The sequence below is a fragment of the Spermophilus citellus genome, assembly GCF_964194105.1.
Source record: "Spermophilus citellus genome assembly, chromosome: 4".
Classification (NCBI taxonomy): domain Eukaryota; kingdom Metazoa; phylum Chordata; class Mammalia; order Rodentia; family Sciuridae; genus Spermophilus; species Spermophilus citellus.
The window spans coordinates 34,428,273-34,450,963 of record NC_138185.1 but is presented as its reverse complement, the minus strand read 5'-3'; the positions used below and the strand labels follow the sequence as shown (position 1 = coordinate 34,450,963).

Genomic DNA, 22,691 nt, shown 5'->3' with positions numbered 1-22,691 from the left:
ATAAGGCTGTGTGTGATGTGTGAGGCATGCTAAGACATTAAGCTAGACAGCTATGTAGGAACCAACTGATGTATGGTCTCAAACATTTATTTAAGGGTTGAACTTTTCCTTAGGACAGATGACTTTTAATACCATTAAATTTTGCTTTTGTGTTACCAGTCTAGCTGTTGTATGGGGAGAGGGTTACATGGTTTACAAATTCTTAGGATAATGTTGGAAGGTGGGAGGGGATGGTAGCCTGACTGAAATACTAGGACAGGGGATAGAAAACCAGTGAATCTGAGGGTTATCACAAGGTCAGAATTGATTTGACCTGATAGTCTATTGGAAAAGAGGCTAGGGATAACTGGATTAAAATGGTTCCTACTGATGTAGAAAATAAAGGAAGTAGAGCACATTTAAGGGGGACACAAATTCAGTTTGGCAACTATTGCATGTGGCACATTGTATTTGCCAAAGCTGGCCATGACTTTATATTTGTTCCAACTGTCTGGCTTCTCTTAAGTGACCAACACTAGCCCGAGGTGTCATGAGGTCTGTGTTTGTTCCCTCACCTTGAATCTGAGAAGAGGCAGTGTCAACTCAATGAAGAAAGTCTGGTATTCATGATGCATGAAACTTGAAGGCTTGGTTATAAAAATGCTGAGAGTTCCTTTCTGGGGGTCTCAGGAGGCTCACTCTTAGAACCCAGCTCCTACATTATGAAATCCCAGGCCACGCAGAGAGGGCATGTATGAGTGGTCCGTCCAAGAGCCCTAGCTAGTCTCTAGGGGAAGCACCATCAGCCACTAGTTGTGTGAGTGGATTCTAACCCCAAGCCTTCTAATCTTCCAGCTGAGGGTCTAAGATTCTTAGGTCTAAGGTCTTAGATTCTGTGGAGCGGAATCTAAGCTATTCTGTTCTGGCTATCTCTGTTCTGCTCTGTCTGAATTCCTCACTCCAGTAAGTCAAGAGTTATAAAAGATCATTCTTATTGTTTGGAGCCATGCATTTTGGAGTCATTTGTATTACAGCAATACATAACAGACACACTGCACTTGGGGAAGCCTCTGGGACCTTGACCTTGAACTCACATGTGCATTTCTTTTCCTATCAAAGTTGGAGACTGTTTCATAAGAAAACTTACATCAAGTGCTCTCTGACAGTTCTTTTACTTGCCACTATTTGTCAAAAAAAAAAAAATCGAACTTTGTTTTGCCTTCCTTAGGGAGAAAGGGAGAGAGAAAGATAAGAAGGAAGGAGGGGAGGATCTCCATCATGAAAATGGTGGCCAGGGCAATACCATTCCTGGGTGGAGCATGGTGGATGGCACTAGTGACAGCTATGCCCCGGCACAGGTACTGTAGGATCCTGATTGCCTGTACAGGCCCTTCTGTGTTCCATCAGGGTGGGCGTTATAGCCCTAAAGATTGGCAAGATGCCTGCTCCCACTATTCTCCCTGTGTAAAGAAGGCTGGCTCTGACCCCAAGAAATAACAGCTGGGTTGTGTTAAGAAATTTTTATTGTTTCCTTTGGATTTGTGATGAAAGCACATACAATTACAAGTGGAAGAAACATCATGCCACAAAATTGCATAGAATTATTACAAAAATGTGAATTATGCATTTTAAATAATTGAAGATAGAAGAACCAAAATATGTACATTTTAAGAGCTTCAAATACTTTGTCCTATCTCTTTTTTTTCTTCTTAAAAGGCAAAAGTCACAAAGTTCAATCTGTCACGAACAATATTAATACAATACACAAGCGCAACATTAAATTCAAAGGAATGCAAGCAGTGGCCCTTTCTTTGAGAATTATTTAATGATTGCTTATCTATTAGAGGAGCATCAATTCATGTATGGTGGTATTGAAATGTTGAAATGTTAAAAACCAAAACACATGGCATGTCATTAGAACTTTGAAAATTGGTTTACACGGCCAAAACCACACCATTCTCAGTAGTGTAAAGGTGTCAGGGACACAATCTAATTTAATACACGACTCTACTTTCTATTATAGGAAAAACCACAGTACAGAGTTTCACACATTCAACAAAGAACAAGGCAAATACATAAAGGCACAAAAACTGCACATCATATAGACCCTTTTCTTTATCTTTTTTTTTTTGTCTATTTTCAAGTAATATTAATATTATTAAATGATAATATCACTGTAGTAGTTTCAATGATGCAAGACACACAGTGTTACACACTACCCCACAACTGCAAAAAGTGTCATTGTACAGATATAAAAATGTGATTACAGTTAATGGCCAAATATAAACGTATTGTAAAATGACTAGAATCACTAAGATAATGAAATCCAGCTACCAAAACAGTTTTGTGTAAGTCAAGGTTATTCAACCTTAGCCTATCTCTGGACTAAAATGTGATACAGCATCCTGCAATAATTACCATTGTGTTTGGTTATGAAAGCTATTATCGGTTCATTCTTCTGCAATTTTAGACAGTCTGTAATTTTGTTTATAAAAAAGCAGCATTCAATTTTGACCATCCTTGCCTCTTTATGCCTTCCTTTCAAAGCGCAAAGGTAGAATGATTTACAAAAGATTTTGCTTTCAGTGAAAGTTAAGTTTTATGAAGTATCTAATTAACACTCTAAATCCTTCAGATCAAAATACAATCATCTCCAAAGGGGATGTGATGTTCCCCCTCGTGTCTCACTAGATGTGTTTTCTTAAATCAAACGGTCTTTCCTCATATCTGAAGTAAGCCTTCGTTTTGATTAAAACTTAATTATGATCCCTAGTTATTGCTTAAAGTTAAATAAAATAATTTCCATAAAAATATTAAAATTTTGAAACACAACTTTCAGGACACAACTGGTTTTTGCATTGTAAAATGTTTTTCTAAGCCACAACCAGAGAGGTTTATTTTAAAATAAAGAAAGCTGTGAATGTTTTGCTTCTGGGCTTTATCTGCAATGTTCCTTGTATCACTCTCTAAATTATATTTTGAAATATAATTATTCTTTCTTTCAATAATGGTTTTGATCAGTTTTACCATGATATAATTTGTTTCTCTAATGCCACTTAAAATAGGAACTTAAAAGACACAGTTAAGTGAATTAAATGTACATACTAAATACATAATGAAAAGTTTTTATGTTAGAATAAGATTGAAATCAATTAAACATTATGGAAGATACAAATAAATTTCCAAATAAGTGTCCAATACACTTTTGTATATTCTGACCATTAAAATAAGCTGAAAATCTGATACTTAAATCCAATTTTTGATCCTGCAAAATATTTACCAAATTCTTAAGTTCTAAATCTTCCTCAACTTACACCAACAACTCCATCAATTGTTTCTTAGCATGCCCATATAATTTAATATCCATGCAATCTAAATGTTTGACCCTTTTCTTCTCTAACCATTTATCCCTGAAATTGGTTTTAAGTCTTGTGGAAGAGATTTGGGTCATTGACAATTAATAAAGACACATCTATACTCAACACACATATGTGGCTGAGTGCATACACAAAAACATGGAATATATATATGTATATAAATATATACATATATATAATTATACATGGGTCTGTGTATTCTTTTGATAAATAGTTAATCTTCCTCTCTCTATTAAAAATAAATGAACCATAAAAAATGTCAGACAGCAAAATAACCACTGGAACCTGTTTATTCTAGTTGAATTTCTGCTCAACACATATCAGCTCAACTCTTTTTGTTTAACAGAACAGACCTGTTGTAGCTATTTGATCATTCATTTCAGGCCAATAGCCAATGAATATCCAGACTTCGAGTGCAAATAGTCAATTCAGATAACACACTGCCTGAAAATGTGCAGCCAACTTGCTCATGCAGCCAAATGTACAATCCATATTGCTAAGTCTTGGGATGGCTTCACTGGGTAAGGATACAATCAAGTGATTTTGTTTTGCAAAAGAGAAAACCAGCTTATTTGAATCACTATGGTATCTAATAAAGCCATGTCAGCAACAGATACTGATGCCTCTATGATAAAATAAATTAGCAAACTGCAAGCCACCCGTGCTTGCAAAGCAAAGGATGAAACCATTTAATATGCATATGAACTTGAAGACATTAAGTTGAGGGGCAGCTAGGAAAAAAAAATGCTCAAAGTCAGATGATCAATAGTGTTAAATAGTGCTATGCATTTCTCAATCTATTTCTATTACTTTGAAATACTTTACACCGGAGTTTCAAATAAAAACAGGAGCTGGAAGTTTCTTCAAAGAAGATACTTTCTGTCATTTAATGTTCCATAGAGCCTGGGAGTTGCCTGCTTTGAATTTACTATTAGAAAGAAAACAGAAATCCCACATACATGCATTCTTCACTGCAGTATTTTCTGCATGACACCTGGAGCCTGGCCATGAAACCTCTGTATGGATCCTTCTGGAACTCTCCATTTGGTGTTGAATTTAGACTAAGGGATGCTTCTCAGGAAGATGGTCCTGGGCAGTGATCTTTAGAAGAGAGAGTTCAATGGAGCTTGAGTGGCCTAGCAGGAGCAATCACAGAGGAGTATCAAACTCTTTTCCTGGGTTCTCTCCTTCCACCTCCTCACTGGAGGGAGGCTTGTGGTTCACTTTTCCAGGGTCAGAGGCCAAGGAGGGAGGGGCAGAACTGTGATTGCTGTCTTCACTGATCTTCCCTTTCATGGCTTCCTGCACAAATTCCAAAATCTCCAGGGGCAATCGTTTGAATTTGTCTTGGTATTCTTGCTCCAACTCCATCTGTAGCTAGGAGACATCAAGAGAGGAGAACGATTTAAGATCATTTAGATTTCTATGCCCACCCATGTAGAAACTCTTTGAAAGAGATATATGAAGGATAGGGAGAAGAATAAATTAATTTAAAATGTCATTCACTGGTCACTTATAGAGATGATTAAAAACAGAGTTTATCTGGACATACCATTTGTCTGTAGCTGAAAGTCAAGTTTGATGGGGCTAAAAAATTTGGACTAGGATAAATAAGTACATCTATAAACACACACATATACATGTTTGAAAACTCTTTATATAAGTCATAAACAATGATCTAAAGTTATTACACTTAGAGGTTGAAAGCCATTGATAGCTGTGACAATCAAAGTCAACCATGAATTGGAAGCTCAGAAGCAACTGGGGTAGACAGAGTGACAGAGGGGCTTTCATAGGCTGCTGCTTCAGCCAGAGGCTGAGAAGGCATTGCTAGATGCTTTTGTTTTGTTTTGTTTTATTAATTTACTTTTTGAGTGCTAGAGATTAAACCTAGGGCTTCACACAGGCTAAGCATACACTCTGTCACTTGCCCCATGGGTCCTTTTAAAAGGAAAAGTCTGAGGGTCTGTAGCTTAGCATGCATGGAAACCTGGGTTTGATTCCCCAACCCCTCTCTCTCTCTCTCTCTCTCTCTCTCTCATATCTCTCTCTCTCTCTCTCTCTCTCTCTCTCTCTCATATCTCTCTCTCTCTCTCTCTCACACACACACACACACACACACACACACACACACACAAATTTAAAAAAATGAAAGAAAAAGAAATGGTGCATTTTACAAAGTGAACCCACTCCTGTAACCAACATTTACTTTTATTTGGATATTTTTTCCATTTATTATTGTGATTCCCTTCTCATTATAGTTTTTGCTTTTGAACTTATCTATTTTATGCCCTGGAGAATTCTCAGACTTTTGAATGTCAGGGAAATCTTTCTGCACATACAGACTTGCATGCCAGTCCTACTCGTAAAATAGTTGTAAAGCTGGTGCTCCTGGGTAGAAGTGGGGCAAGGATGGCTACTGGGAAGTTCTGCTGTCTGAACCCAAATGAAAACCCCAAATTTGAAACACAATTTTCTCTGTGGGCTGAATGATATGCAGGGAGCTTAATCTCAGAACATGTGAAACTGTGGTTTTTCTCCCCTCTCATTAGTCTTGAGACAACTTTTCTTAAGAGGTGTCCTTAGTATCTTTAAGTAATTTCTCTCCGTGCCTCTCAACAACAACATGCAACATGATCTCCATGCCACATGACCTGAGTGCACCTTAAAGGTGTACCTGTGGGATCTTGGTCTTGATTCTGATTCAGGAGGCGTTGGGTGGAGCCTGAGGCCATGAATTTCTTGGCAGCTCTGGGTGACGCTGATGCAGGTGATCTATTTAGGCTACTCTGATTATCATCCTGTCTGAGTTCTACTTGAGGAACCTATTATACTTTTTGTCTTGATCCTGGCTGTATATCTTCCACTGGCAGCTTTCAGTTTAGTCTCTGGGACTTGCCCTGACCTCTTGAATGTCCAGAGTGAAGCCAGTCTTCGGGACATCTGCCCCTCTAGGTCTGGACTTCCCTTTGGACAGTGTCAGCTGCTGAACAATGTCCTCTAATTCAACTCCTTTCACTCTTGCTTCCATGCCAGAGAAATTTTGCTAAGTCTTGTTTTTTAGTCTTTATTAAATAATCTCTATAATTCTAAAATGCTCAAATTTCTGAAATCCAGAAATTTCTGGTAAATTTGTGGCAAACTCATTGGCATTATTTACTTTCCTTCATGTACTATTCATGCTCATCCATCTGTCCCCCTGGTTCTTCCCTCCCTTCTTTCCTCCCTTCTTTCTGTTATGAGGACTTCAACCCAGGTTGATTTACCACTGAGCTACATCCGTAGTCATTTTCATTTTGGGACAGGGTCTCCATAAGTTGCTGAAGCTGGCCTTAAACTTGCAATTTTCCTGCCTTGGCCTCCCAAATTGCTGGGACTATAGGCATGAGCCACCTTGATGGTATCAATGCACTTAATTGCAAACAAATTAATTAGTTTGGAGGCTTCTCTGGAGCTTGGTGCTCATGGTACCAGCATCATGTTATCTCTCTAAAAATCAGAAAAGCTCTGAATTCTGAAAGACAACAGGCCCCAAGAATCGCAAATAATGGATACTGGATTGTCGTGTCACACGACTAAATGGATCAGGGTCACTCCAAGTGATTTTGAAAACTAAATAAAGACACAGACACAGAAAGTACCTTTCCTTTGGGTTCAGTGACCGCTCCTCAGCCACAGATCCCACAAGGAGGGCAAGGCAGGCAAGAAAGAGTGCAAGGAGCATGTGCTGAACCCTTTTATTGGGAAGAAGCCATTAAAATGAGGCAAGGGGTCTGGTTTTAGAGGGTTGAGTCTAACCTCATGTGTCTTGTTGTCAGCAGGTTGACTGACATCTAGGAAGGCCATGCCCATCTCATGTGCTGTGTGGGGATCATAGGCAGAGCCAAGGAAAAGACTGCCTTGCCGACCAAACAGAGGGGTAACACCCGATCAGTCCACCCTTTGTGCTCAATGCTCATAGTTCAAACACACACAGCCCATGGCTGGCTTGCCACATCTCCACACTCTCATTGCTCAAAACCAAGGGGCGCTTGATTGCCATGTGGCAGCTCTAGACACTGGATCATGTTCAAATTATTTTTTCACCACATTGAAAGTCTGATAAAGTTATAATTTAGTCACAATTGAGTCAATGATTTAAATTGTTAAAGATTATTATTATAATTAAATTATCAAAATTAAGTCTTTACTAGAATTTAATGACTAAAAATATTTAAAAGTGATACTTTGGTATTTTTCCCCCATGTTTTAGTGTTCTTTTTTAAATGTTTTAAAAAGAAACAGCACTTATCAAGCACCATGGGGTCATGTTCTCCAATGACTGTTAAGCTAGAAAAATTGGCTGAGGTTGTGGCTCAGTGGTGGAGCGCTTGCCTTGCACGTGTGAGGCCCCAGGTTTGATCCTCAGCACCACATATAAATAAATAAATAAAATACAGGTATTGTGTCCATCTACAACTGAAAATTATTTTTTAAAAAGTGTCTGATAAGAATGTCTTAGCCTGCGTATTGAAAGCAAATTATTCTCTTCAAATATAAAATGCAGAGTATTTATGAATATAGTGTGCTAATCTATGGCCCAAGGATGCACCAGGATGCCCACAGCTCTGATGGAACAAAAGCACCATGAACAGAGTCCCACCCTCTGTGTCCTGCAATCAAATCACTGGAGGCTCAAAGACAAGAACATAATAACCAGTTCTCTCCCCTTTCCCAACAATTTGGAAGGAAGAAGGACTTTGACAATGTCTCCCTCTTCAGCATGAGTGAAGTCTCAGTCTGGTTTGACAGCTTCCGTTTACTACCATTCCAGTCTTATCAATTTGCTTCAATTTCAGTTCAGCCTTACATGCGGTTAGTTTCATTTCCAAGGCAGGTAGGGAAATGGAGAGCGGTAAAGGACTCTGTTTTCAGAACACAGTAGATAACTATTTCCATTGAGTTTGGACCAGGGAGCTTTTAAACATTGACATATTTATTTGACAGAGCAGGCAATTTTTCTAGGTTAACGGTCGTTGGTGAACATGACCCTGTGGTGCTTGATAAGTGCTGTTTCTTTTTAAAACATTAAAAAAAGAACACTAAAACATGGGGAAAAATACCAAATTATCACTTTTAAATATTTTTAGTAATTAAATTCTACTAAAGACTTAATTTTGGTAATTTAATAATAATAATGATCTTTAACAATTTAAATCATTGACTCAATTGTGGCTAAATTATAACTTTATCAGACTTTTCCTTTTATCATGAGGCAGTAATAGATTTCATTGTATTCTAAACTAGGTCACTGCTTCATAGTTTATTTGAAACGCCATATATTTCACTCTTTTTAAAAAGACATTCAGTTATTAAGTTAATTTCAAAACTGTATTTATTATTGGATACTAAGTTAGAAGTCTTGATTTTTTTTGCTTCTTATAAATGAAATAATTGTTCATTTGAGAAAATATGAAAATTATGCAGAGCAATATCTGTCTCCATTCTAAAAAAGTCCTATCTATCAACAGTCTAGAGCTTTTCCAGCCCAAGTGTTGCAACTTGTGTTTGCTAGGATCAGGAAATTCATGAAAGTGAGAGAAACATAAGGCATAAGAGAGAAGGAGTGGTAGAGTCAGGGGTCCTAGAGAAGACACAGCCTATCTGACACAGGTATCAAAATACCCAGTTCTAGCTGATGCTTGTTAGATTCTTGTTTTACAAGAAAAGTCAGAAATTCAAATCTTCATGTAAAATCAACTCATGTATTTATTGTTGATTATCAACTGAAATTACACTTTGAACCCAAAGATGTTTTCTTGATATTTATTTATTGTGCAGTACTTAGGATCAAACCCAGGCCTTGACCATACCAAGCAAGTAAGCGCATCACCACTGAGTGACAACCCCAGACTCTCCAAAGATATTTGCAAACATTGAACAATAATCTCATATTATTTATAAGAAGAAAAATATACATAGCTTTTGATCTAGAAACTTCACTTTTGGGAATCTAGTTTATGGAAAATAAAGGTACCAAGACATAAGGTTGGAGGTACTAGGATACTTAATTAAGAATTTCTCTAGGAAAAACAAAACAAAATCAAACATAACAATAAAAAAATCCCAAAACAACACTTGAAAATAATTTTCACTTACTATCTATTGCTATATTTTTTGTTACATCTTTTGAAATGTTTTAGACCTCATGACATTTCACCCACAAATACTGTAGCACACATGTTAAAATAAAGATATTTTCTGACATGAAAATATCATATCATGGGCTGGGGATGTGGCTCAAGCGGTAGCGCGCTTGCCTGGCATGCGTGCAGCCCGGGTTCAATCCTCAGCACCACATACAAACAAAGATGTTGTGTCCGCCGATAACTAAAAAAAAATAAATATTAAAAAATTCTCTCTCTCTCTCTCTCTCTCTCTCTCTCTCTCTCTCTCACTCTATCTTAAAAAAAAAAAGAAAATATCATATCACTTAAAGAAAATTCATAATAGTTACTTAATATTATCTAAGACTCACTCTTGTTCAAAATTTCCCTTCCAAATTATCCCTTCCAAATCTCTTCTAGATCATGTTTTTAGATCAAAACCCAAAATTAGTGTATTACATTTAGTTATATGTCAGTCTAATTTTTCCCATGTGAAACCATGAAATACTTTAGGTGTCTTATGACTTGGATTTTAGTAAAAGGTTTGTCAATTTTTTTATAATAGAGCACCCTTATTCTGAGTTTTTCTGATTATTTGTTTGTTCTGTTGCTCCTCGAAACTTTTATTTCCTATAAACTAGAAGTTAAGGCTATAAGCTCGATTAGATGGAGGTTAAACATTTGTTCTGGCAAAGATATTCAATAGACATTATTTTACATCTCATATTACAAAGTGTTGGTGGGTGTAGAGTTTTAGAGATGCTGTCTGATCATTTAGATAAAGTGATAAATACAATATTTTGATTTTGATTGAGACATGGTTTTGCCTTTACAATTGGTAGTTATTCTATGGGGTCAAACTCTGGATCCATGTAAAATTTCCTTCATACCCTCAAATGGAACTGAGGATTCTTGGCTCTCACTGGACATAAATGTTAATTTTCTAATTATTTCATATATAATTGGCATTCTTCTGCAAAGAAGAGCTTTCCTTCATTTATGCAGACGAAATTAAATTCTCTCTTAAAAGATTGGGTAAATTTTAATTCCTTTCCTGTAATTACACATTTTTCTAAGGAAGGAGTTAAGAAAATAATCATTTCAAAAAATGACAAATGAGTGTTCTTTTCCTTCTCTTTCTTGAAAATCATGAGAGACAATAATTTTTATTTATTCCTTGGTTTTAAATCAGTAGCAGCCGTGGTTCTTTTGGATGTTCAAATTGTCTTGAGTTGGATCAGTGGGAGCCCATTAAGATAGCTCCCAGGTCCTTTTGAAAGCCCCTAGTGGGTTTCCTTTCTTGTTTGGTACAATACAATAAACCAGACATTCTTATATTTCCTTTGCTCCAGTCCTGAAATCATCTGCTTTTCCATGGAGCTTGGTTCCTTGTGAAGAAGTCATTAATAAACCAAGCCCTGGATGCTAAAAGTGATCATTGTTCCCAGCGCATCTCAGTAGACTGTTAGGAAATATGCTTTGAAAAGTTCTCATTACATACTAGTATTTCAATCTTAAATGTAATATTATATTTTTTCTTAACTTTCTTGCTTTTATACTTGTATATCTTTTACTTTCAATGAAAATTTTGCTCCCTAACAGCATTAGCATGTTTACTCATATGCTTAAGTTAACATATACAGAAATAGTTTCAACACAGGGACCCATCAATAAAAGAACCATGTGAAGCTTAAGGCGTTTTTCAAGTTCATTTTATTTCCAGAACATATCCTACCAAGTATGTACAATATTATTTTGCCAAAATTCACTTGAAATAACAATTATATTTTTGTATGATTATGTTGATCTTTGATATACATATGGGGTCATTTGTTTTTGTTTTCTCATTAGACATTTTAGATTATTTTATCTTTTTTCTTCCTCTCTGGGAGCATCTGCTGTATATATTTAAAGTTTAATTCCTCACAGTATTTTAACCCTTTCAAACACTATCTCCTGGTCTTCGGAAGATAGACATGATAATATATTTCTTTAATAATTTTGCTCAAACTATTTTGAAATTTATTGGTAAAGATAATGGAAAACCAAAAAATAAGCAGAAGCATATCTGTAAAACAAATTAGGTTTCCAGTTTTATAAAAAGATTTAACCAAATAAATGTAGTCTAATAAATGGCTTTGAAAACAGGGAGAAATAATTATAATATAGTATGTAATGTAATTATCATAACATCATGATTAATGTAAAAAGGATGCCCACAGTTGGATGTATACTGTGATTATAGTTGTGAGAATACTTTTTAAGAATTTAGAACTACTTTGAAAGGAAACAGTACAATATAAATTCTGTGGGGATTATGTATATTTTTATTTTTTCTACTTCTTATTTTTATGGTAATGTGACTTATTTTTAGCATAAAGTAGCATTCTAAAATGAAACAAAAATCTAATATATTTTTTAAGACACACACAAAAAATGCAGAATTCTTAATGTGGGACACCGTGTCCAGGAGAATTTTGTGAAGAATTATTGTCAGCAAAATAGTATTTTAACTTCAATGTCATCAGTGAGATGATGAGAGTATATTTAAAACAATGGGGAAAACATTTACCAAATATATCCATAGATTGTGTGGTTTCAAAATTAGCCTGAGCAACCTTGTAAGCCCTCTTCTTATTTTTAGAATAATCTCATAAATTTTTACCTTATCCAAGAATAGAAATAACAGGGTCGTATGAAAAGTACAGAGAGAGGTCAGTCAAGTTACTGAGGATTGTGTGCCATTTGGGAAAACTGTATTGTATTATAAATCCTAACCAATCCAGTTTTTGCTTATTTGTTTTCCTCCAAGCTTCCTTAGAATACATTGAGATGGGACTTTGGGTCAATATGGCTGATTTTCTATTCCCATTGCAGGGAAATCTGAATAAAATGGAACACAGTTATTTAAATTTATAGCTGAGTTTGAATATAAGAAAAGGAAATTACTAAATCATGAAAATAACAAAGGAACTTTAAGCTATGGGGCTCCTGAGTTTGCAGAATGGATTCTCCATCTTGCAGGTCTAGAGATTTAATGTTCTAAGGGTATGGAAGAGAAGGCCTCAAAGGTTGGGTGTCCTAGCACCAAAATTGAAGTTCCTTCATAAATCTGTGTGTCTTCATCCTTGAAATAGGAGTTAGGAAAACTCTTTCTATAAACATGGGGATAGGGCAAGGAAGCTAATAATTCTTGGAGCCCATTGGATAAAAATGTTTGCCAGGGGAGGTAGGGAGGGAGGGGCAAAGGGCTAGGGAATGATATTGGCCAAATTATATTGTTATATTGTGTGCATGTATGATTATGTTACAAAAAATCACATCACTATGTACAACTATAATGCTCCAATTAAAAAAAAAGTGAAGTTAAAAAAAAAAGAATGAAAAGGAAAAACAATCTGCCAGGGGAATAAGAAGCCCAAAGCAACACCAGAGAGAGTCCAGTTTACAAGGTACATTAGCTCTGTGAATTGAGCACACAATGTCAGTAAGTTAAAGCAAAAACTGTTCAAAAATTGACAAAATTCATAGATTCTCAGCAGAGGCACGGCATATTCAAACAGTTTGGATTCCCTTATGACCCGAGGCAGGTATAACCCTTATAAATAAATAATCACCACTGACCATGACTGAAGTTCAAAATTACAAACTACTCATGTAAAAAGCAGCTTTTGTTCAGCCTTGTACTTCCAAGTTGCTATTGGCAACTGAAATCTAAAGAAAGGGAGTAAAGAGGTGATCAGTGTATTTCTAGGTCAAAGTTGGAAGTACTCCACACCTAAAAGAAATAACTTGGATAGTTCATGTCAATGTGGAATCATACAATCAAGTCACAGTGGCTATGAATTCCAGTTACTTTTTTGCAGGTGTTGAAGTGTGGTGCATGCTTATACTCTTGGAAGATTTTCCCAAATAATTATATTTGCTTGAAAATGGTATGAAAATTAATTTTCATCTTGTGAACAAATACCAACTAACAATAGGGTCCATTGCAAAGGGTTAAGAAAGCAACCACAAATTAACCTGTTGTCATAGATATACACAAAGTGGATAATTCATTGTGGGACAGATAAGACTCTTTCTTTGCTTTGGCATAGAATGTTTGCATTTTATGAAGTACAACCTTAGGCAGTTTATTTAATCTCTTAGAATTCCAATTTTCTCACACATAAAAGGAGGATTAATAAGCCAAATTTCCCCAGGCCATTGTTAAAAGGTTTAAATGAGATCATGCATAATTTTCTACATATTATGATTGCTTATAAATCAATATTGTGAAATTACACTGCTAAAAAGAAAGAGGGAAAAATGTATTTATATCCTGACACATCTGAAACCCTGTCTACTAAGTGGTCCTTGTCCTTTCTACTTACATCATTTGAGTCATTATTTGGTCAATGCCATACAATGACGATACTTGTTAGATCTCTCATTTTGGACTATGTTCTGGATTGTTGTTGATATTGATGCATTTACCAATAAATAATATTTTATTCATTGGTGTAAGGCCTGTATTTGGTCCTGTAGGGACAAGAAATGTATTTGAAGAAAATAAGATATTGGGCTTAATGGATGTTACAGAACAACATAAGCTACAGACACTGAAAATGAAGCCTAGATTATAACCTTAGAGTGATATGGGAAATACTTTATGGAAGAGATTGGATTTAAAAAGTTGGGCCTTGTTCAGTCTGCCTGTATACTTGGTATTATCTTTTCCAGAGGCAGAACCTCTCAACCTTTCCCCTTTTATATGGGACATACAACCAAAGACATTCACTGAGGAGACAGTACTCTAGCTATAATTTACCTTTTCTTTGCTCCATCTAAAGGTGTATAATTTAAGTATGTAAAAGTGACTTGAGAATGTGGAACTCAATTTTTGACTCTGTGCTAATATATAAAAATCAAATCACTACTATGTTTCTTTCATCTGTAATTAGCCATAGATTACAGTGGAGAACCCATACCTTGTGGTTGAGAAGACTTCTGTAAAGGATGGCTGTTTGTTACAAATGACAGGATGGGCAAGCTTTCAATAAGCTTTTCTCAAAAGTTATTGTACATCCAAAGCACCCAGAGATTTTGTCAAAATGCAGATTCTGATTCAGCAAATCTGAGATGAGGCATAAAACTCTGCATTTCTAACAAGCTCCCAGGAGACACAGAAGTCACTGGTCTCCGGACCATATTTTGATACTGCCACTCCAGACCAAGATCTTCCGGCAGTTTTCTCCTTTTGTGCATCCTTTTCCTTCTTCACCATTATTTCAGGATACGAGTGGTATATTCAAAGATTCTTTTCTGTAGATGTCATCACTCTGGATCTCTGGAGTTTGTAATATTCAGATTGGGGTTCAGAGTGATTATTGGAGGCAGCATGAGGGTTTCTAAGTGTACAGGAAAGGAAAGATGGAGGAGCCCAGAACAAGGTAGACAAAATGTTAAATAGATCCAAACACTGAATTAATAAAAGAGGAAAGACAGAAGCTAGAGATCATATGATTTACCAAGTGCAGCTGCTAACATGCATTTGCATTTTAAATTTAAGACAAAAGCCAAATGCATTCTGACATAGCTCTAAAGTGTAAATTCCTCAGTACATCCTATTCTCTCATGAAACTGTCATAGAGGAAACTTGCTTGTAAAATCACAGAGAACACAAATTTCTGTGACTTTTCACCTAGCTCCGTCACTATTTCTTCCTTTCTGTCCCTTCCCTAATATATCCCTCTTGAAATGTTAAAATTTCCTAACAGCCCATACTTTATACTTCTGAATCTCTACATATATTTCAAAATTTCTTTTGTAATTATCTTACATGTATCTAGAAATTGCTGCAGAAACCTTGGAAAGGAATGTTAGCAATTATATAGTCAAATCTTCTAGGACTTTGGAGTCCTAGAAAGGGCTTTTTGCAATTATATAGTCAAACCCTTTCCTTTGACTTAGTATGAAGCTGTGGTCCAGAATAGTTAGTGGTTTTCTAAGGATATGGCTCAAACATAGCAACACTACAATCTAGTCAATTCTCTTCTTTGTAGATGAACTAGATTAAATGACTCAAATATTTCACTTTTCCCTAGATCCACAGCCTTTGCTTATGACTTTTGAGTTCCTTTTCCTAAGATTCAGAGTCTGTTTCTCTATCCTTTGAATGTGAAATAGTCATGTTACTTGACTGGGGCCAAAGGAATGTTAACGGAGAAGACTCAAAACAGAGACTTATAAAAGTCCTCGTTTCACTTTCACTCTATTTCCTCTGCAGGTCATGGAAATATACTGGGAATAGTGTGATAGAAGATGAACCACATGGAACCAAGTGGAATCACCCCAATCATCTCAGCCATATAGCCAAAAATCATCCTAGATGGGTCAGCATCTAGCTAGTGCCTAGAGATGTAGGAAAGCATAGATAAGATTCACAGAGACACCTATGTGACCTATAGACAATCATGGATATATAAACAAGCCCAGCTAAGCCCAGTGGCACTCAGTTAAGAGCAGCTAAGCCCCACATACACACAAACTTGCACGCCAGGGAAGTTTTGTGTCTTTTGTGCAGCACTATTATAGTATGTCCCCATGACTCCCACTATATCTGTTAAAAGTGTGCATTAAGTTCTATAGCCTGGATATAGAATTTACTGTTGATCATGTTCTAGGAGCAAGACCTTTGTTGCTTTATGTACAGACTCTAGCCATTCATCGTCTAAAAGCAAATTAAACCACAATTTAAGGCAATAATTATGCTACTCAGCAAGATACTTCATCTCAGCTACTGTGTCGTTCTAGTCCTTGATATTTTTGTGTCAGTGCCAGAGTACTTTCCCTTTATAGAGATCTTGGAGCTTTCTATTTTGATTTAGGTGGTATCAGTGGGAAGACTCAACTGGGGTATATGATAGCTGGGAATAAAAAAAAAATGATTGTAACTTAGAAGAAGAATTTTGATTTCTTTAAAATCCTTAATAATTCAGGTAGTGGTTAGGAGTTACTTTGTCAAACAGAAAGTTACTACAGCACTTACAGTGCAAAAAGCTTGCTTAAGTATTTGAAGACCTGTGCTCTGGTCCAAGGATTAAGAGATTTATTTTATAATCTTGAATGAGTAAACAGCCAACAAATTGTTCAAATCCCATCATTTGTGAAATGAGGTAATGAAAGACTACCACTCAAGTGTTTTAAGGAGAATCAAGATCTGAACCCAAACTCTTGCCTCCTAATCCAGGATTTTCTCTCTACCACTCCAAGCTGACTCCTTACTATGTAAAAATAAGAATAGTGAAGATCTCAGTAACTTGATATTATGTGTGTTAAGGGAAGAATAACAAATAATTCAAACCTATTTTCCTTGCATGTCTATGACTTCAAAGTTGCTTTCATAAAATATTTAGAAAGTGTTTTTTCTTTTTCTTTTATTTCTTTGGTACTGAGCTCAAATTCAAGGATACTGAACCACATCCCCAGTCCTCTTCATATTTTTTTTTTATTTTGATACAGGGTTTTTACTAAGTTGCTTAGGCCCTCACTAAGTTGCTGAGGCTGGCCTCAAACTTGTGACTCTCCTGCCTCAGCCTCCCCAGTTGCTGGGATGACAGGCATATGGCATCATGCCCGGCTAAGGGAAGTATCTTATTGAAAAGTGATGTTGAAGAGAGATCCTGTGGCACCAGGTCTCATTGATATGCTGTCCTCTTAATAGTAAAGTATGATTTTGTGAAAAAAAAATACTCTCAGTTGCAATTAGCCTAGTCTATTTCTAAACCTTCACTGGGATTTTCTATTTGTGTTTTTCTTGCTGGGAAGATACTGGCTTTCCACTTCCCCTATGTAATTCTTCAGTTCAGGGTATGTTTATTTGGTCTGCTGGCTATTTTTCTGTTTGCCATTAACTGTAGTCTAATTTAATTAGACTATTTCTGTAAAGATTCAAATAGTATAAGAAAGGACAAATGAATGGAAAACCAGAATAGGGAAAATCATATATTTTTTTTTTAATTTTTTAATTTTTATTTTTTTTATTGGTTGTTCAAAACATTACATAGTTCTTGATATATCATATTTCACACTTTGATTCAAGTGGGTTATGAACTCCCATTTTTACCCCGTATACAGATTGCAGAATCACATCAGTTACACTTCCACTGATTTACATATTGACATACTCATGTCTGTTGTATTCTGCTGCCTTTCCTATCCTCTACTATCCCCCCTCCCCTCCCTTCCCCCCCTTCTCTCTCTACCCCCTCTACTGTAATTCATTTCTCCCCCTTGTATTATTTTTCCCTTTCCCCTCACTTCCTCTTGTATGTCATTTTGTATAACCCTAAGGGTCTCCTTCCATTTCCAAGCAATTTCCCTTCTCTCTCCCTGTCCCTCCCACCTCTCATCCCTGTTTAATGTTAGTAATCTTCTCATGCTCTTCTTCCCTACTCTGTTCTTAGTTACTCTCCTTATATTAAAGAAGACATTTGGCATTTGTTTTTTAGGGATTGGCTAGCTTCACTTAGCATAATCTGCTCTAATGCCATCCATTTCCCTCCAAATTCTATAATCTTGTCATTTTTTAATGCAGAGTAATACTCCATTGTGTATAAATGCCACATTTTTTTTTATCCATTCGTCTATTGAAGGGCATCTAGGTTGCTTCCACAGTCTTGCTATTGTGAATTGTGCTGCTATGAACATCGATGCAGCAGTGTCCCTGTAGCATGCTCTTTTTAGGTCTTTAGGGAATAGACCCAGAAGGGGAATAGCTGGGTCAAATGGTGGTTCCATTTCCAGCTTTCCAAGAAATCTCCATACTGCTTTCCAAATTGGCTGCACCAATTTGCAGTCCCACCAACAATGTTCAAGTGTACCCTTTTCTCCACATCCTTGCCAGCACTTGTTGTTGTTTGACTTCATAATGGCTGCCAATCTTACTGGAGTGAGATGATATCTTAGGGTGGTTTTGATTTGCATTTCTCTGACTGCTAGAGATGGTGAGCATTTTTTCATGTGCTTGTTGATTGATTGTATGTTCTCCTCTGAGAAGTGTCTGTTTAGGTCTTTGGCCCATTTGTTGATTGGGTTATTTGTTATCTTATTGTCTAATTTTTTGAGTTCTTTATATACTCTGGATATTAGGGCTCTATCTGAAGTGTGAGGAGTAAAGATTTGTTCCCATGATGTAGGCTCCCTATTTACCTCTCTTATTGTTTCTTTTGCTGAGAAAAAACTTTTTAGTTTGAGCAAGTCCCATTTGTTGATTCTAGATATTAACTCTTGTGCTATGGGTGTCCTATTGAGGAATTTGGAGCCCGAGCCCACAGTATGTAGGTCATAGCCAACTTTTTCTTCTATCAGATGCCTTGTCTCTGATTTGATGTCAAGCTCCTTGATCCATTTTGAGTTAACTTTTGTGCATGGCGAGAGAAAGGGATTCAGTTTCATTTTGTTGCATATGGATTTCCAGTGGAAAATCATATTTTAAAAGAGAAAACTCTTTTAGTTTATAACCAATCTAGTCTGCATTACTAGTAAATCTGAAAATATAGAACCATAAAAATAAAGGTGTTAATATAAAGACAGTAATAATTACAGACAGGTACTATCCTTAGGACTTTCCATATAGTAACCAACTTAATACAGGTACATTAACTTCAAAATCTCTGAGCCCAAGTTTCTGTGGAGCTCAAGAAACAATATGAATCTGTGAATCGATTTATTAAGGCCAAAGAGAAGTAGCAGGATCTGTGATCAATTAATGATATTTCTTATTTAAAGCATTCATATACAGAAATTTAAACATCTACCAAGAGTCAAAGAAAAGGCTCTCTTGAGTCTGCAAGTCACTTGTTTGTGGCTTCTTAATCACACAAACTATTAGGAGACAGGGCATGACAGCAAAGGATGATTTATGCCCACTAGAGAGAAACTAAGCACCAGATGAATCCCATTCTCGTAACCACATACACCCTAAAACAATCAATAAGAAGCCTCAAGTCAATTGAAATAAAAGACAGTCCAAAGGCTAATTGTTTTTAGATGCAGGATGTATTTCTTTTCAATCAAGTGGGATGCTACCAACAGGGAAGAATTGAACTTGCATTATAAATTCTTATACTGAGTCACAGTAGATGCAAATGTCAATAGCACAGATGGTGCATGCAACCAACTCAGAGAAGTTGGAGTCCCAGTGAAAGAGCCTCCATGGGTCTCCAAAGGCTTTTGCACATGGAGGTCCTGCCCTCATGTGGGTCTCAATGTAGATCAGATTCTCCTCTTTTGTGCACAAATTGGATGTTAATTCCTTTTAAGACCTACCAATTTGAGCCCTAGCTACATTTCTTTTAAGACCTACCAATTTGAGCCCTAGTTACAACCACTCTCTTGACTCAAAGCCTGTGCATTGCATAAAAAAAAAAAAAAAAAAAAAAAAAAAACAAGAGACTTGGCTTTGTCAAATGTCCTAGAATGAACTCCGCTCAGTCCCTGGAGAACACCCTTCTCCTGATCACCTAAAATTAGTTTTGGTTTTTCTTTTTCCTTTTATAAATGTATATTTCAAGAGTGGTAAGCTGTCCTAGGGTTTTATCAGGATAATTGATTTTGATGCTTAGGGAGTATGTCCTAATTATGTAACCACTCCTTCTAAACATATGTTTATGGCTCCTGCTTAAATTACTGTGGTTTTAGGTTGGACATTTACAACTCACTCTGAAGGGAAATTAAACATTTGTTTCCTGGTCTCATAGGTGTTTTGAGAAGCCTGATTGTCAGGGGGCCTGAATTTTCCACTCAAGATGAAGTTGAAAACTGATGAGATTTCTCAGCAAACTGAAACAGAGCCAGGTAGGAAGATATATGAGTGACAAGGGCTGAGTGGGAACTGTTGTAAAGGCAGAAAATGTGACTTGGTTACAAATAGCAGCCACCCAATCTTGCCAACTACATTACTGTCACATAGCATTGTACGCCCAAGGGTCACATCTGATTTTTTCAAAAGAAGTAAAAAATATGGATTTTGTGTTAAATCTTCTGATTTGTCAGTGTTGGCATCTAAATTAAAAAATTATACAACATCATGAAGGTCAATGTGCAACTTATTCAGTATCTGAATAATATATTCATGCACTTTTCTTTGGACTTGAAGGATAATTACCATCAAGTCTTCTGAGGCCTCTCCATGCAGGGACAGGACTCCATCTTCTTTTTCTTCTTTTTTTTTTTTGCTATCAGTGGAGACAAAACCACTTGTTGTGATGTCCCTAGCCTTTGTCAAGGTAACTGTCTCTGAGAAGAAGCAATATACTTTTCCTTGTCCCTGGATAAGCCTTTGATCCTATTCTAGAAAAAAAAAAAAAAACAGCATATGGCTGAAGAATTTGAGACATCTCCCTCCTTTCCCAATTCCTCATTTATCAGATAATAATACTGATGTTATTATGCTAAACTCACCACGTTTAGAATAGGAAACTCAAAAAACCAAAATGCAAGGTGTTTTGCCAGAAATACTCTTTTCTAAGTTTTCTACTCAGATACTTCTGTTGATGGATCCATTTCTTCAAGAGGTCTACAGAGGTTATGTGGATTATAAATAGGTTATGTTGCTGACTTTTCCTTTCGGGTCTTACATGAAGAAGGGCATAAATTTAGGGTAATTCTACATTTAGCAGATTCAAATTCCATTATCTTGTTCTACATTACAAAAAATAGCTAATTATCTTCAAAATTAACAGTCACCATTCCGCCATTCTGCTTTACCTGGCTGGCTGCTTCCTAGTCAGGGACGATGTTTACAAGCCCTATTCACTATGTTTATATCCAGTGGTGGCTGATAGGTTCACGCCAATGAAATATTAGGACAGGGTGCTTTAAAAGCACAGGGGAAACTCTCTACTGTCTCAATCCCTTTTCCAGAAAGGCCTTCGGGAATGATAGTTCCACATTATGAAAGAAAACTGGTTTCTCTGAATCATCATGTGGAAATAAGCTATCCAGCAACCAGGAACATCCATGTTGGGTTGTTATATGAGAGGAAAAAATTTCCTGTATGAAGCCATCTAACATTGTGATGTGCTGTTTGTCATAGAAATTAGTGGTATGCTAACTAATGCAGTCTCACATATATAATTCATGTTGGATGATTTATTTTGTGGTTAGGGAAATGATGAATCTAGATACTGAGTGTTTCTCGGATTCATGATTATTAACCAATTTTTACACCATCATGATGGCCTCTTAAAATCGCTGGAAGCTTTTTGGTATTCTAAACCTAAAGTAGAATTAGAGAATAATCCTAACTATAAATCTTGAGTACTTACAGCTACTTTTTGGCTCTAAGAAAGAAAGAGCAAGTGTTATGAAACCCAGGGGCATTATTACTTTATCAAATCTCTCTTAGTTCTTCTACAAGGAAATTATAGGAATGAACAAAAAATCCTTTTTCTTCCATCATGGATTAAAAAATATATAGCCCTATATTGTATGACTATATGAAATTCCTTTTTGTAAGAATAAAAATGGGTGGCTTCAATTCAGTACTATTTCAAATCAGTTTTAAAACATTTCTTTTTCTTTTGCCTGGTTGACAAGGCAGAGCTAGTAAACTAAATCTTACTTCTTGCTTCTACCTTCTTATCAGACAACTATATCCTGGCACGTATAATCCTGGGGCAGCTTCAAAAACTTAAGGGAAGGTAGCAGAATACAACAATTACTAATAGGGCATTATGTAAAATTGTGGATGTGTAACCGACGTGATTCTGCAATCTGCATTTGGGGTAAAATTGGGAGTTCATAACCCACTTCAATCTAATGTATGAAATATGATATGTCAAGAGCTTTGTAATGTTGTGAACAACCAATACAAAAAATAAAATAAAAAAATAAAGGTCTTTCTGGTGAATCATAGGTATCCATATTAATGCCGGGATAAATGGTATAAGGAAAGCTTCATCTTTTCTTACCGTGATATGAAAATCTACTAGATTCTACCAAAGCTGTCAGGTTCTTGGTTGATTGTGTCACTTGGAAAGCCATCCTAACCTCCAATCATAGAATATACCCTAATTCTTGGACTATTAAACAGGATGACAGGTGCCACTGATTCATAATTCATTCTCTACTTATATTTACTCACTTTTTCTTTGCTTTTACCCCCTGAAACATCCATTGTTTTATTCATTCGTTCATCCAGTGT

The 22,691-nt window shown here is 36.2% G+C and overlaps 1 protein-coding gene across 4 annotated transcripts in view; it reads right to left on the bottom strand.

Moving 5' to 3' along the window:
- Positions 1-1,493: 1,493 nt before the first annotated feature.
- Positions 1,494-22,691, bottom strand: part of PLCB1 (phospholipase C beta 1) — a 718,158-nt gene continuing 696,960 nt past the window's right edge. For 2 of the 4 annotated variants that reach the window (XM_081292670.1, XM_081292674.1), the window contains one exon: positions 1,494-4,733. In XM_081292670.1, the coding sequence (XP_081148796.1) occupies positions 4,506-4,733 (228 nt within the window). In that variant the 3' untranslated portion in view covers positions 1,494-4,505. Of the gene's footprint in view, positions 4,734-18,884; positions 18,904-22,691 lie in introns of those variants that run through there. The other 2 variants (XM_081292671.1, XM_081292672.1) reach the window with 2 other exon arrangements.